The sequence below is a fragment of the Fringilla coelebs genome (genome assembly GCF_963513975.1).
Source record: "Fringilla coelebs genome assembly, chromosome: 6".
NCBI lineage: Eukaryota > Metazoa > Chordata > Aves > Passeriformes > Fringillidae > Fringilla > Fringilla coelebs.
The window spans coordinates 32,987,995-33,004,358 of record NC_140034.1 but is presented as its reverse complement, the minus strand read 5'-3'; the positions used below and the strand labels follow the sequence as shown (position 1 = coordinate 33,004,358).

The 16,364-nt window shown below is 43.9% G+C and overlaps 2 protein-coding genes across 2 annotated transcripts; one reads left to right on the top strand and one right to left on the bottom strand.

The window, feature by feature from the left end:
* Positions 1-589: 589 nt before the first annotated feature.
* On the top strand, positions 590-4,057 carry LOC311154701 (galectin-related protein A-like; the record flags this gene model as incomplete). Its single annotated transcript, XM_084207402.1, has 4 exons — positions 590-613; positions 2,387-2,475; positions 3,226-3,400; positions 3,751-4,057. 4 exons carry the CDS (start codon positions 590-592, stop codon positions 3,892-3,894), a joined length of 432 nt encoding a protein of 143 aa, XP_084063528.1. The 3' UTR covers positions 3,895-4,057.
* Positions 4,058-6,092: 2,035 nt separating this feature from the next.
* PLEK2 (pleckstrin 2) lies at positions 6,093-15,326 on the bottom strand (the record flags this gene model as incomplete). Its single annotated transcript, XM_084207390.1, has 9 exons — positions 6,093-6,229; positions 7,410-7,488; positions 8,598-8,681; positions 9,550-9,651; positions 10,159-10,346; positions 10,660-10,751; positions 11,465-11,646; positions 12,584-12,748; positions 15,279-15,326. The coding sequence occupies 9 exons, from the start codon at positions 15,324-15,326 to the stop codon at positions 6,102-6,104; spliced, it is 1,068 nt and encodes a 355-aa protein (XP_084063516.1). The 3' UTR covers positions 6,093-6,101.
* Between the last annotated feature and the right edge of the window lie 1,038 nt (positions 15,327-16,364).

Genomic DNA, 16,364 nt, shown 5'->3' with positions numbered 1-16,364 from the left:
TTCACTCTTGTACACATATACATACATATATATATTTACACACACACAGACCCCCCCATATATATATACAAATATATATATACGCATTTACAGTGTATACAGTACATATAGGTATATACATAGGGTGTACAGACCTACATGTAGATGTATGTATACGGCTGTAAATGGTATATAACTATATATATGTATATATACACATATGTAGTTATATATTTAAGAGGGGAGAGAGTTGGTATCAATAAACGAACTGGGGTTTGAATGTATTACACACACAAGTATGCGCACGTAGTACACACGAGTAGGTTGTGCACCCTCACCCGGAATTTTCAATACCTGTACAAAAGGTGTAGGCACAGCTCACCGCGCTCCCCCCGCGCCATTTGCGAGCCTCCCCCTCACGGACCAGGCGCGGCGGGAGTGACTCAGCTGCTGGGCTGGGTGGTGTCCAGCCTGTGTTTGGCAGAGATAAGACCCCCCCTCAACATCCTCCCTTTATTCCGGGCTCTTTGTTTGCTTTTGTCCTGACACGCAAAACAAAAACTCCTCCGGGGACTGCAGCGGCGAGGCAAGTGTAGGAGGGAGAGCGGTGATGACAGAGGAGAGGTGTGCCAAAGTAAGTGACCAAGTCAGTCCTCAGGGCTCCTGAATGGAAAATACGGGATGGGAGCTGTGCCCATGTGCATATGCTGGGACCCACCCATAAACTCTGCAAGAAGCTCGCAGGAGTTTCTGCCATTACTTCCTACGTCTTCCTGAGGATGTCTCACCTGTAGGGTTAACTAGGTGTCCACAGGTAAATGGTGTGTGGGCACTCACGCCTCCAAATTTTCTCCGGCCAGGCTGGATCAGCTGTAACTCTTGAGACTGTGTGGTTGTCATTTGTTCTATTCAGTTCTGATACCCTGTGCCTTTAGAGATGGTACTAATTACGGTGCACCTGTGCACAAACTATTTCTCAACGTGCACTTTAAATTTGGGGTAGTATTTTGAATCGTGTCTCTAGGCAAGGAGGAAGCTTTAGTGGGTCACGCGACCTCTAGGAGCATGAACTTCATTTATCCTGAGACCTTTTGTGCTTATTACCCACTTTCTAATTGCTTTATCCAGTTTAAAATATCTCCCTACAGTCAGATTCTTTACTTGACAAGCAGTTTACTGATGTAAGACATGTCAAGATGCATTTCTTTTGGTACAAAGTTCAAAACATACTTGCTGGAGTCACCTGTACACTCCTGCAAGAGTAAATTTACATCATTAACAATTAGTAGCACTGCTGTCATTTTTGAAGGTAAATTTTAAAATTATTCTTCCAATATTGACCTTGTTAGGAATTAGAAGTTTATTAATGTAACCATGAAGCTCTAAAGGTAGCTGGATGGGAATATTTGAGTGGGAAAATAAATTGTATAAGGTCATCTTAGCAGAAGACATGACTAGTATAATAAAGTTAGGAAATGAGGTACAGGAAAAACATTTTTTATCTTGAATTTGTGTGCATATTTGTGCAGCTCTTCTAGCAAAACTGTCTGAATTTTTACCTTGGAACACTGGAACGATAAAGCTCTTTTTATCTCAAACAGGGTCTGTTGTGCCTTGCCTTGGAACATTATCAGTGTTACGCAAGTTGCTAATGATATTTAGTGTTTTATAGCAGCTTCTTTCTAAGTGAATCTGCATGGGGAGTCATTACATGCTGCACTGTGGTATTCTGACATTTACATTTTAAAGCCTTTTCTGAAAACGAAGCCTCAAAACATTCCTATCGTTTCCAAGGTCTCTCTCTTTAATATTTCCATGTCAGCTATGGCCTGTATGAATTCCTCCACTGACCATCAAAGCTGTTAGAGAATTGCTTGGGAAAAACAAACGTACCTCAGATCTTTGGGTGCAGGTTGCAACTACAGGTCTCTGTGAACAGGACAGAAGCAGATCCACCAAGAAGTCATTTTTTGCCTCTGAAAAAGTGTGACTTTGCAAAGTTACTGTCACAAAAGGACTGCGGTTGCCTGTGAGGATGTGGTCAACATGCAGTGGCAGGGCAGCATCTGTGCTGCTTTTACGGTGAAGGACAGAGGCTGCCTGCCTGGTGTAAGGCCTGATGGTGCCAAGTCAGCCCACCAAAATCTGGTAGCAAATTTGAGGTGCCAGGACAGAGTAGGTTCTAGCAGAGTCTGCACGACACATCATGCTGCCACAAAGCTTCTCATCTGCTGCAACCAGATGCAGAGCAACTGGAGTGCTGTCACCAGATTCATTGTGTCCTCAGAGTGCAAGAAGTACTTCGAGCTGGAAATACTTTTCCTTTGTGCATATGAAAATAAACAGCTGTTAAAGCTGGTTTACCCACAGCATGACCCACTGAAGCCATTTTCACTGTTCCCTGTAGGTGGAGCAGTATGTTGGTGAAATTAAAGGTGGCCTGAGACCAACCATGAAACTCACAGTCATAGGCATGGTACACTCCAAACCCAAGAGGTAGGTGAAGTTCACCCTATTACACATGCTCTTACCTGTCTTCTAAATTCAGACACTTTCTTGGAGGTATGTGCTCTTTGAAGGAAGAAAGTCAAACAAATTAACAATTTATGGCCTTATTTAATTTTCCTGCACTCAGACTAAGATTAAAAGGTCAGGGAGGAGTTCACCGTTCGGCCTTTCTGACTGCCCTGACAAGATTGTCTACTCCTTGCCCTTATCTAATGTGAACTGGAGGGAACACACAAGTGGCATTTCTCCTTCAGGAAGAGGTGCAATTCTCAACCTGAATCTTGGTTGTCTGTGGGGGGTTGGAATCAACACCATTTAAAAACCAGTTTAGGCACATGAGGTGGAGGTCCATTGCTGTCTTTTTTCTGGATAACAGCAACTATGCTCATCATCACACTTTTTCTGCATCTGCAGCTATCAGCTCCACTGCTTCCACTGGTGAAGAGTATGCCATAAGCTCTTTTAGGACACAAATAAGTACATGTTGAAGGGTTTGATTTCAGTCAAGGCAGAGGGAAATCAACACCAGATCTCATTAGCATTCTACTGGACACTGGGGCAGGAAACAAAGACCAGCTGCATCTCATCCCTTTCTCCAGCTTCTAAGCCTGTAGAAGTCCTGTGTTTCAGTCTGACATGGAACCAACAGCTGTCCCTAGTCTCTATAAGCATCTGCCATATTCACCATGTCCTTTCACGTTTCTGAAAGTTCTAGTCATTTGATAGATCTTTTTTCAGTTTTTCAGTGACTCTGCTCTGTGATCCAGTGGATGCCAACAAAGATGTTGGGCTGTTATTTACAGTTAACTTCAGTGAGAAATCCATCACCCGAAATGCACGAATTGCTGGGAAATGGGGAAGAGAAGAGAAGGCCATTCCCTACTTTCCATTTACAGCAGGTGACACATTCAAGGTAATTCTTCAGGTACTATGAATAGGTAGAGAAAAGGAGGGGAGAAAAGCTGAAGGCTATGTACATGACCACAAACAGCCAGCCACTGACACTGCCAGGTTAACTAGTCTGTATGGCACAGAGAGCCCTGATGGGAAAGAGGCATCCCTTTCTCTAATCCTAGTTAGAGTACCCACTGGAGCTTTGCAGTATCATCTCAGAAGAGAGTAGGTTATTTATTAGAGGCATTTCAGAAGAGCTGGTAGACTTTGTGCTTCACTATCCCCGTAACATTTAGTTCTAAGTCCATGCTGTTGAAATCAGTCCTGCTGCTGATCTCTAACACCCTTCTCTGTCCTTTTCCACTGCAGATGGAGCTCTTATGTGAACACCAGCAAATACGAGTTTTGCTTGATGGACGGCAGCTCTGTGACTTCACTCACCGCATTCAGCCTCTGAACTTGGTGAAAGCTTTGCGCATCTCAGGGGACATCAAGCTTACCAAAGTGGCTTGAAACAAAGAGACCAGGATATCACCAGAGGACAGAGGAAAATGTACTTTCTCTTGTCTCAGACATGTTTTGTCTTTTTCCCCTGGCTGATTCTGGAGAGTGGGAACTATATATTTTTAATTCATTGATGTGTTTGAGATACACACTTTTTTCCCCCATACACACTCACAGCAATTACAGAGCTATGGCTGGTCTGGGTAAATCTCAAAGCCTTTTGCTGAGAAACACTTCTGGCTGAAACGCTCCAAACTGCAAGATTTATGATGTTATGCAGTATCTCATATCCTTATGGCTCCTTACCCTTCAGGCATGCCAGGTGGCAGAGCTCAGTCCTCTGTGGTGGGTGGCTGTTCTTAGTCTTGTGACTAGAACTGGGCATTATGCAGGTGGTGGGTCTGAGAAAAGAGAAGCAGGAGATTTTCTTATAGATGAATTAGGGAGTCTGATGGGCCCCAGCAAGGCTCACGTTATCAGGAGGAAATTGCTTTTTTTGGAAGCTCTGTTCAGTCAGCACAAAACCATCTGTGCCTTCCAGCAGAAAGCAATAAATGCCTTACCTGCCTTACCCTGTCTCTTCCAGGCAGCTTTTCCAGAATTGAAAGGTTTTGACAGCTGTGGATTTCACAGTCTTCTCTGGACCAGCTTTAGGAAATGGTATCTGCAGCTGAAACTGCACTGCCCATTCTTGTTCTTGCATATAATTAAAACTGCAACTTTGTTGGCAAACTTCTTTATGAGCTCTCTTAAATCTTTGAACGCATGTAAGTGTTGTGCTGTTATTTCATTGCTGTAGTTTTTGAGGAAAATCCTAAATACATGGCTATTCTAATAAATAAACAAGTATATTCTGCCTTTGGTGATGAAGGGACTTCTTTTCAGTACACAACTCAGAGAACAAAACATCTGTACAGAAATGAATCTGTGGATAGAAGGTTATCAAATTCCTCTATGACTTCAGGGAAGATATCAAGCATGCTGCCTTTTTGAAGGCTCTGCAGAATCTGGCTGTCAGATACAGGTACTCAGATAAAAAAAGAAACTTTATGAAAACAGTGTATTAGCAGGCTGATTGGTTGTTTGAAGAATTTCCTACATTCCATTTTACCTTCTGGTGTCTCAGTTTATATATAAATCTAAAATTACAGTGTCTTAAACCATTATTTTTCATATACTCAAACTGCCCTCTGAGAAAAAACACAAAACACATCTCTAAAAAGCACAGGATATTCAAATGCTCGGGGGTTATTTGGGTTTGGGGTTTTTGGGGGGGGGGGGGGTGTTCTGGGTTTTTTTGTTGTTGTTGTTTTTGGTTTTGTTTTTTTTTTTTTACTATTTAATGATATTAAAGACAAGTTTAGTAGACAAATAATGGAAAAAATAATGACTTAAGATGGAAAAAGCAATAGTGAGCACTGCTACATTCTCTGTCCAAATGGTGCTCCAATATAAATGGACTTACAGTAATTATCAGAAGGAAAAATCTTGCTTTTATGGCTGAGGGATTTCTTCCAATATATTCAGCACCAGAAATTGTCTGGAACTTCCACTGGTCTGCTTTGATACTCAGGATCCTATTCTGATGTGGGACATTACCAGCATAAGAAAAATCTCTATGCGTGAGGAGCAAGATCTTTTGTTCTTTTCCAGTCTAACAGAGAACTAAATAGTAGAGCAGATAGATGGACAGACAGACCCCTTGTTTGTTTTGCAATGCATATTATCTTGGCAGCTGGGTTGTGGCTTAGCACAAGATTAGTGTGGTAAGCCAAGAAAGGCAGCCTCAGACACCAGCACCTTTCATGACTTAGACGTTTCAGTCTTAACTAAGTTTATGAGCCCCTTTATAAAGGGGGAAGGAGCAAAACAATTCTGCTTTAAGATAAAGCACAACCTGGATTGGTCACACATAGACTGAATACTTGTACAAAAGATGCTTTTCTTCCATCTTGGAATATCTCGACATTTCTTCGTAAAGCACCATTTGTCTGTGTCCACCTGTTTTGATCTCTTGGTTAGATGGTAAATTCAAGGTGGGGGAATTATTCTGGATCTACGTGATTTGGTCTGCATGGTCTCCCAGGACCTGGTAGGTGTTATGGTGATTCAAATAATGAACATTGACTATCAAGGGAAAAGCAACACTCCCAGACAATGAGAGCAGGAAGTTGGTCATAAATGTGGTTTGTTATTTGGCATGGAGTCCACATTACTCATGTCAGTGGCTTGATGGCCTCAATCCACTGTACTCGCTCTGCCTTGGAGCTGGCCTGGATGTAATAATGAATGTCATTTTTGGTGATGATTTTGAAAAGGTTGCCTTGCACATTGCCCTTCACTCCTGCAGAGAAAAATAAAAAAAGACAGATCAGGAGGGTGCACAGAGAAAATCTTTCTGACAGATATGAAGCTTCATAGGGAAGAATTTGAATCTCATAAATTAGGGAATCAAATCTTTCCTTTTTATTATGGATAAGACATCTAAAGCTTTTTGTCTTTGATTTCCCTCTTCAAAACCCCTGGAAGTATTCAAGGCCAGGTTGGACAGGGCTTTGAGCAAACAGGTTAAGTAGAAGTTAAGTTCTCTTAGGTTCCACAGGCCCTGTCTGTGGCAGGGGGATTGAAACGAAATGATCTTTGGGGTCCCTTCTAACCCAAACATTTATTGATTCTGTGATTCTCTGAAAATAGAGTATAGACACTCTTGCCACAGATTGTATGAACTACGTGCACTCTACTACATATCAAAAATAGTCTCTGTTTAGGTGGAGACTATTACTTGAGTTATACACTGAATGAATGACAAACCCCTACCATTTTTTATAGTAGATTAGATTTTCTCCTGCCCATAGCTGGATTCCTCTTAGCAAGAAACTCTATTGTTCATCATATGCCCCTGCCCCCCAGACCAAAGCCTTTTCAGACCTTCTCTTTAGAAAGATGTTCTGCATTTGATATCTACACATTGTGATTACTATCACAAGATAAATTGTTTTAATAGCAGAAACACTTATCTATGAGGCTGAGGCTCTAGACAAATGCCTGAGCTAAGCCTATGCTCCAGCAGAACTGGTTTTTTATTGCTGTCTTTATGTCTCCCTACATTTGGGTTCGAGCAGGTCAGAAAGAAAAAGGTAGTAGCATAAGTTGAGAGGACACAGAAATGAATGGCATCAGAGGATGCCTCAAGACTTTGAGTTAAACAACACCCAAAAAGAAAGTGGTTTCTCTTTGTCTGTTAACTCTGGAATATTAATCAGTCTTAGGACTGTCTCAGAAGTCAAATGACTAAGAAAAGCGCATATAAAGAGAACACCCAACACTAAATAAAAAGAGTCCCTTTTGCTGTGGACAACCCAGCAGTACAGGGACTTGTGACATGCCTCTTCCCTTGCTTGCAAAGGGAAATGGAAAGTCAGCCCACCTGTGCATACAAGCAGCCATTATACAAACCCATACCCAAAGACTGTGTTGCTATGGCATACATATAAATGTAAGAGAGTTCAGAGGCTTGTGCTCACCTGCTGGGACTCCGTTGTCCTCCAGCGCTGAGACAAGACAGCCACGAAGAGAGAATCCACCTACTGGCTTGTTATCTTCCTGCAAAGAAAAAGGAAACAAGGCATAGCTGAAAAATAGCATCATTTCCCAGAGCAGGTGCATCACTTCTGTGAAGTTGGAGACATAATGGTGGTTTGAAACACCTATGTCACAAGAGAAATCAATTAGAACATGTAGTTAAAGGCATTGCTATACTTTTTCAGTCCCAGATGTTTCTCTGATGTAGCTGGGCATGGTGTAGATCAGGTAAAAGCACAAATGCAGGCAATCACTCTTCAAATGTACATATGGTTTTATCAATAACAACATAATGAATTATATCTATTTCTGTAAGTATTTAGCTTGCTGCTTTTCACTGAGGCTGTAGGGGGAAAATCTGGCTCTTTTCCCTAGCTGGCTGGCACTCTTGTTTCTTGCCTTTGGGTTCTGCAGTTTCAGCTTATAGCCTAACAAGGATAATTTGCAGTAAAAAAACCCCAAAAAACCATGAAGGAACAGGAAACAAAAAATGAACTGGGTCCATAAGCTCTTTTCACTGGTATATTGTTTCTATTCTCTTTAAAAGTTACATAAAGCATTTCTATACATGTTCTTCTTGCAATCCTGTTTGGCTTTGTGGTACCCTGAGTATCTGAGTTGATCACATTGATTATTACATTCATGAACATAAATACTACTTTTGATGAGAAAGTTTAAAACTGAGTAGTAGAAATTCCTATACATACCTTGAGATTAAGAAGACCCTATTGAATGCTGGAATAAGGATGCAAAAAAATCCTAGTACCAGTATAATCCTCAAACAGTAGGATTTCATCCCAGAAAGATCACAACCCAAGAAGAAAGCCTGCAGGTCACAGACTGTGAGAGTACAGCAAGAGAGCAATTCCAAGAAGACTGCTGCTGCTCAGCTAAGGAAAAGGAATCTCACTGGGAAAAAGGACAGAAGATGCAGGGGTACAAAATCCTACAAGGATAACCTCCTAGGGTAAAGGCCAGAAGAGGTCTAATTTCTGGAAATGGATAGAGGAACCCAGAGTGATAAGAGGGAGTGATACCCAGAGTAAAAGTTTACAGCATACCTGTATCTTCACTATAATGTTTATGTTTCTAAAAGGATTTCTGGGGATGGTAACTTCCCATTCACTTACCTTGGTGGGATCATAGTAGTGCAAAAAAGCAGGATCAGCTCTCAAAACAAATTTTCTCACCTTCCAGTTTTTTCTCTTGTGCCCCTGCAAAATGGAAGAATTAAAATTACTACCTCCTAAAATGACCATTTTTCTACAGGCTGTAGGGGAGACATAAATACCAAAAAAGAGGGTTTGGACCCAACAGAGAAAAATAATTTCTAACATCTTGGTAATTCCCACGACCTTCTCCTTATCTTTCTTCTTCATACATTGACAACTCCTTCATCTCTTCCTTGCCTGTGCTGAGAACTAAGAAAGCAGAGTGACAGGAACAAATGTTTACATCCCTCATTCCCACTTTTCATTTCAGATTAAATATGGGTTTCAGATTAAAACCCCGTGCTGTGTGTGCTCCAAAGGGGTTATGTCAGGTCCTTTTGCAGCTCTTTACTCTTCCACCCCAGCCCTCTCACTGCTGCCAGGCCTGTGCCAGGTCTTGGGAGCATCCCCTCTCCTGGAGGTTTGGTGCTGGGATCAGGGCCAGCCTGGGGCTGGGGCTGCTGGGGGCTGTCCCAGGCTGCTGCTGCCCATGGGCAGAAGCTCCTGGGCAGCTCTTGTGTCCTGTGCTGATGGGGGCTGCCCTGCCAGCCTGCGGGGATCCTGCAGCACCCTGCCAAGCCTCACAGAGCCCTGGCAGCTGGAGGAGGGAGGGTTGGGAAGCATCTGGTGATCCAGTTTGCACAACGCTAAGGTGGGGGCTCTGGGTACAGGCTTCTGAGTAAGAGTGTGGCCAAGCAGTGCAGGTAGGATTCCTTTTGCAGGCGGCTGTGTTATGCTTTGAAAGAGTATTGACCCTCTTGCTGGGCACATCTGTCCAGCCATCACTGTGTAAGTCACATTTACTCTCTGAGAAACCCGAAGAGCTGTACTTTTTCTTGTGCCCCGGGGCAGGTTCCAAGACTATGCTTACCTGTTTCACTAAGAATCCTTGCTTCACAATCGTGCCACTTAATTCAGAGATGTTAAAATGGACCTCTTCCTTGGAACTAGTATTTTTCTTACTGCTCTCAGCCTGCAAATAGGGAAAAGACAGTTCCACTTTTCTTTTTAATCTTAACAGACTTTTAAGTAGAAAATTCTGCATTTTATTTTCCTTAGCTGTTTTTAGCTTATATTTCCTGAGTAAATTCTCGTCCATAGCTCTGCTGCTCAGCCTTGTAGGGCCAAGATTCACAGGCAACAAATTATAGTTGTAAATCTGTACATGCTGGGTATAAGTGCCGTGGCCTTGAGCTGTAGCACAACTACAGCACTGCCTCCAATACATGCAGACATAGCACTGCACTCCAGGGACACACCTCTTTTAATGCCTAATTATGTAATTTGTAGATCCCTCCATATCCATGTAGCTATTTGGCTCCAGCAAAAGTGCCAGTGTAAGTACTGCTAAAAGACTAGAGCTGCTCCTTCTGCATTTACTTTCTGAGCCTGCACATCTGCCTTTGGTGGTTGCATGCTGTGCAGCTGTACCCCAAACCAAGTGTGTGACGAGGGCCTGTGTGGGAGCTGCATCACTCACAAACATGTACAGTGCGGTGGAGTCGTCGAGGAACTTCTCAGAGGGGTCGCTGGAGCGCGTGGCCTCGGTGCTGCGCACTCCCACGGGCCTGATGAAGTTCTCATCCATCAGCATGGATGCCAAGGTGACGGCCTCGAATCGGGACACAGCAAAGCTGTTGGAGATGAGCCAGTCCACCAGGGCAGAACCTGCAGGAAGAAAGGCAGCTCTCATACCCAGACAGTGTGCTCTTCTCAGGGTAGGCAGATGGTCTCCTGCCACACAGGTTTTCACTTGCATCCCAAAGGATGTCAGAGAAGTGCAAAGTTGACCAAAAGTCAGGGTTCTAAGTAAGCTTCCATACATCCAAAGAGCAAAAGAGAAAGGTGTTGGAGAGCTTGGCTGCACTGCCAGGTTCCACCGGGCCAGAGCTTATCCCAATATGAAGGCCATACAGCAGCTCCCTTGTCCCTGCAATGTGGCATGTCAGATGTGAGGTGGCTCTTTCCCTGCCAGATGTACCTGTGAAGGTCTCTTTGTATCTGTTGCCTTGATCCAAATTGCGAGTCAGCTTAATTCCAGTGCTGCTGTCATACATTCTCTCCACTATATTGCTGCAAATGAGAGCACAGCACAACATCAGCAGATGAGAGAGACAGGCAGAAATAGCTGTATACTTTCTGTCAGTGCCAGGGATGTCCTCATGATTACCCACATAAAGAAGGGAGGTATTCTAGCTACTCCCCCAGAAGCACTGTCCTAAGTATATTCCAGGAAAACTTTATTCTCCCAATAGCAGTGCTAAACAAGATGCCTCACAAAGTATCTTTCAATTCAGAGCACTGCAAACTGATCTATAGTCAGCCTAATTTACCTGTTCAACACAAATCTAATTAATGTAAGTCTTCTGTTTCTTAGTCAGTCTCCATTTCCTCTTATTTAAGATGATGCACCCTAAAAATCCTAGTTTGGATTCGAGATACCAGCTTTGAAAATGCAGCAACAGGGCACAAAGCCACAACCCGGTGCTTCCCTGATGTTACACCTTTGAGGTAATACATCTCCCCAGTGGTAACATTTGCAGCTGACTAGGAAGGTCTTCAAGCCAGCAGTGAGGTGCCTGTGCAGAACCCACATACTCCCAAAAGATGGTGGTCAGGAAAAAGTGCATTCCCTGGCTAAAGTATGTGCAAACCTAGGGCAGCAGTTCATGGCCACACAGGAGCAGATCTGTGCAGAGAGGAGCTTCCCTTGGCCCTCCCTATCCATCAGCTCAGGCACTTTGCAAACTACAGCAACAACAGAAGGAGAAATCATATGCACTTACTGGAGGCTGATATTTTCTAGTAGTTTGAAAGAGTTCTTCATTCTGTGAAGTTCTTGTACCTGTACTGGATGACCAGCATGAATAGCTCCAGTGATGTCCAAAGCCCAAGAGTCACGTTCCTCCCTGGAGCAACATTCAAGGAAATAGTCTGTGTTGGTTTTTGTCTTTAGTTTGATGAGTAGCTGTGGAGAAAGAAGGCCAAAGCAATAACATAATTTAGCTGTTTCGCTCCTCTTGCATTTTGCTTTTTTTAGCACTGGCCCAAGTGACACAAGTAAGTCTGACAGGGCATCCCACCTGAGCAGCTCAGAGCAGTTCTTGTTTAGAAGGATGGTCGGCACAAACCTGGGTTGTTTTTGGTGGGGTTGTGTTTATTTGGTTTTGTTTGTTTGTGGGTTTTTTTTTTTTTTTTTTTTGTTTGGTGGGGTTTTTTTGTTTTGGGTTTTGGTTTTTTTTTTTTTTTTTTTTTTTTGGTGGGTTTTTTTGCTCTTCTATTCCCCTCAAATCCCTGGGTTTTCAGTTATAAACATGGTTTAAATGCATGGAGATCCTGGAGAAGAGAGCAGACCACACAGATACACAGAGGAAATCCACATTGCTGCATGGGAGAGCAGAAAAACACAGGAGGAACATTTTCTTCCAGAGTCCTCTTGCTGAAAACTTTCTACAGTAGTAACATCCTATTGGTGAAGGAAAAAGAAGTCTGATCTGGCTGCCTGGGAGCACCCCATGGAGCACACCCAGGCTATAAGGCAACTACGACAGGTGATATTTCCCTTTTTCCCCACCCTCCTCAGGTTCTATTGGGTTGTTCATGTCCTCTCTCCACACACTCTTGGGCTGATGCACTTACATTTTTTTCTCCTCACTGTGTGTACAGGAGTAGTGGTTAGGGTTGTTTTTTTGTTAATAGCTGACTCACATTTGGGCACACAATGAGGGAGTTCAGTGCTTGTCCTGGTTACACTGCTAGTGGCAGCTTGCTTTTGGCTGGGCCTTATTCTGAAAGCAACCCAGTGGTATGGCTGCAGTAATCAAAGAAGCCAGGAGGACAGGAAAAGATAGGAAGAAATTAGAAAATAAGTGACATGGAGAAGAGATACATTTTTCCAGTCATACCGGTCTGTTCTCATATTCCAGGCACGGACAAGTAATAGTGCAGCCATCCAAAAGGATCCTGCCCTTTGGAGAAGGCTCCTTCTTGCCTCCTTCAATTTTGTAATACAGCAGCTTATCCTGAAGCAGAACGAACCATCTCACTTTCCAGTTACGAACAACGTGTCCCTGCGGGGGGAGAAATCCACATCGCTGATTGTAACACAAGCACTGAGAAATGACCATATTTTCTTCTTGGCTTCTTGTATGAAAAGAAGCACAAGAAGTCATTGTGAGTCCTGCTCTCCCTGAAATACACATTTTAAGTAACAAAATAACACAGCTCTATCACTATAAAATCATAGAGGGATAGAGCACAGCGCACTTTTCTTTCTTCAAGAACTTTGGAGAACTTTGCTGGCACAAATTGTTTCTTGTAAAAGCTCACAGGAATTATCCCAAAGAGCTGATGTAGGTGCACACCTGCCTGCTGACAGCACAGGCAGCAGAAGGGCTAAATCCAAAATGTGTGAGGGCTTTTGGCAGCCAGTTCCTCCTCTCTAGCGACCCTGCGTGGTGTCTTTTTCATTTTGACGGGGCTCTAGGTGCCAAGTGGTTTTGCAAGAGCTTTGCTAGCTGAATTGGCTTTTCCTCACACCCCCCCCTTACTGCTCATGAGAAGGTTCAATCCCACCTGTTTCCAACCTCCTGGGCTAAAACATTCCCTGTGCTACTGTTTCCTGTAAAGGAAATGTGCTTTTTGATGACAAAAGACTGAATGAAGGCAGCTGTTGAATGCCTCATAGATTATATAATACAGACAAATCCTCCTATTTTTCCTCTGTAAACAGCCCCCAGCTCTCTTTAGTCTGGTTAAAGGACAGCAAAGCCAGTGAGGGCTGGCACTGGCAGGCTTAGTCCTGTCTGATGGTGTCTGGTCCAGCTTGGCTGTGCTGACTTGTGTTTCTACAGGGGATGGAGCGTTACAGCCAGCAGGCAAAGCAGGGGGTGAAGGAAGCTCTGACACCTGGGATAGGGTGGGCACGGCTAGAAGAACGAAACATGTAAGGTCCAGTTGTGGCATGAATCAAAGCTCATTAGCGCTCTGTAAATAAAGGAAAAACCCAGCCATCTCCAAGTAAAGGTGGAGTAACAAGTCTCTAAAATCCAGGGCACTGTAGATCCAAGGTTTTCTAGTCCACACAAAATACATTTTATCTATCTCAGGTTTGTTCTCTCCTTCCCTTTGTGTTCTTCAGTTTTTTTTTCACCTGCTTTAAAGTTACTCAGTCATTTTTCCTCTATGTTCTTTGCTATGGCTCTATTCTTTCCTTCTGGAAAATGTTCTCTTTTCTCAAGAGGTTGCCTTAGCTTTTAAAATTTATCTTTACCTAATTCCATACATTCATTTTATATTTATAATGCATTACAGTACTTAACTCTGCCATTCATAATGCATTTAGATAATCTCCTTGCTTCTGTTCTCTTCTTATGAAAGCTCTGTTTTCACTACCTGATCCCATCCCTTTCTCCTTTTTTCTCTGCACATCCCTGGTTCCCTTGTCCCTCAGTTTCCTTTCGCTGTCCCCTTTGTGCTCTCCTTCCCGTCAAGCTGTGTATTTGGGTGATGTTGTACAGACTGGCAGTCACAGCTCCGTGTGCTGCCAATAACCTCTCACTCCCTTGGTGCCTTGGCTTCCCATTTGAATTCAGTAGTCACTTGAGAGCCAAAAAGTACAGCTGTAACCCAGAGAGGAGACTGGCAGCTGGGACTGCTCTGCCTTTGCTGCAGAAGGCAGGATGGAGAATAGCCCCTTTTCCACACACACCTGCATCTGGCCAGTGTCTGGCCGGCCAACGGGCAGGGAGCCCTGCCAGGAAAACTCCTGACCAGGCTTACCTTCGTGTTAGCACCAGAAACACTGCCACGTACTGCACAAAAGCATTTCCCTAGGCGTGGCAAAGCTTTGAACAAACCTCTCAATCACATTTTTTTCTATGAAATCAAGGATCATATTAATCATTGAGACAGGTTCTTGGTACTAAAAGCAGTTTATGCCTCTTGCTAAATTGCCTCCTTGTGTTCCAGCAATGATTGACTTGGTCCTACAGGGAGAAGTTTGGGAAGATTGAAATCTTTCAGTTCTCTTCACCACATTTTGGCTAGAATTTTCTAACAGCACTGCTTGAGGAGAACGGAAAAAAATAATTTCTTTCAAAAGCATTTTTAAGTTTGCACTGCTTTGATCCCCTTCAAAAAGGGGATCAAAAAAAAGGGGTCGTTTCTCCATTCTCTCACATGAAATGGGAAACTGCCCAGACACGTCACTGCAGAAGGCACAAGCTATCTACACCGACCCAAACTCCTCCTGTGTCTGCACCCTTCCATGGCGGCCCCTCCTGCCGCGGCTGTGCTCCCCGCAGAGGTGGGTGTGAGGTGCAGCCGTACTGGTTTTCCAGCACCTGAGGAATCAATCCTGGTGGCTGATTCGCCTTCCTCTGCAGAAATGCCAGCACAGGGAAGCTTGCGGGGTGGGTAGCGGACAGCTGCAGTTCGTGCGGCTCCCCTGGGAGGCACCTGCACAAACCCGGGGCAGCTCCTTCCCCAGGCGGAGCCCGCAGGAGCCCCTCCGACCCAGCGCCCGCAAGCGCTCCGCTCCCTGCTCTGGAGCTGCTTCATGTCGGAGCAAGCCGCTCGGAGGGGAAGCGGAGCACTCACCCTTTTGACGAGGAAGCCCTCCTTCAGCACTCCGGCTTCTTCCTCCATCGTGGCCGGCAAGGAGCAGAGCAGAGCCCCCGCCGAGAATCGCCTGAGCCCGGGCAGCCTGTCCCTCTGCACATGATTTGTTTAAGAAAGCTCATTTTTCTTTGCTCCCCTCCTCCAATGTGACGCACTCTCCCTCCCCTGTCTTCTTCCCTGCCTCCCTACCTGTGAGACATTAGTTAAACAGCGAGCTGGCTCTGATGTATTACCTGCCCTCGGGGAAATAAAACAAAGGGATGTCTTAAAAAGGATCTTGAAAGAATTTCACAGAATTTAGTAAAACAAAAAGCACCACCGACCGAGCTGGCCAAAATAAGCAGCTAGAAAATGACAAATCAGGTATTGCATGGGAGGGGGAAGCAGAATTTTAAAACCGCATTCCTCAAAACTTCAGACTAAACAACTACCGTGTAAAATTTCTCATCTAACAAACCCATCTCTCAGGAGTTCTACAGATCAGCACAACTTGTAACATACAGGATATTATTTTTACAAGGAGACTTTTACAAATCTTACAGTAACTTTTTGCTGAAAATTTGTTTTCCCAAGAAGCTCCAAAGCACCTAAGAGTCCATTCTACTTTCAGTGACCCCTTGGTAGGTAAACCAAGATTCTCAACGTAATATCCTAAATCTCTACATGGGCAGGCTTTTAGTAAAGCAGCCTGATCCTTGAACACTGCAGTGACCTCTTGTACCTCCCGAATGCCTTGAAACAGAGTGCTTTTTGTGTCTAAATACAATCTTAGATGCTTATTGTATTTCTGAAGACTTTAGCCACCGTGAGAAATCTGTTTAATATGAAGTAATATTTCAGAGTGCTGCTGTTCAGAAATAACAGCCTTTGCTGTACGGTCAGCATTCCATGACTCTCACTAAAATTAAGGTGATGAATGTGGGCAGAGCTGTGGGCTGTGATAAGAAATACAAGGTAGAGTATAGCAAATAAACAAAAGCACTCGTTGCTATGTTCAGAGTCCAGAGGTCAGTAAGACTAAGTGACTCCAATATCAAGGGGCACACTTCATGCACCAAGGAAAAG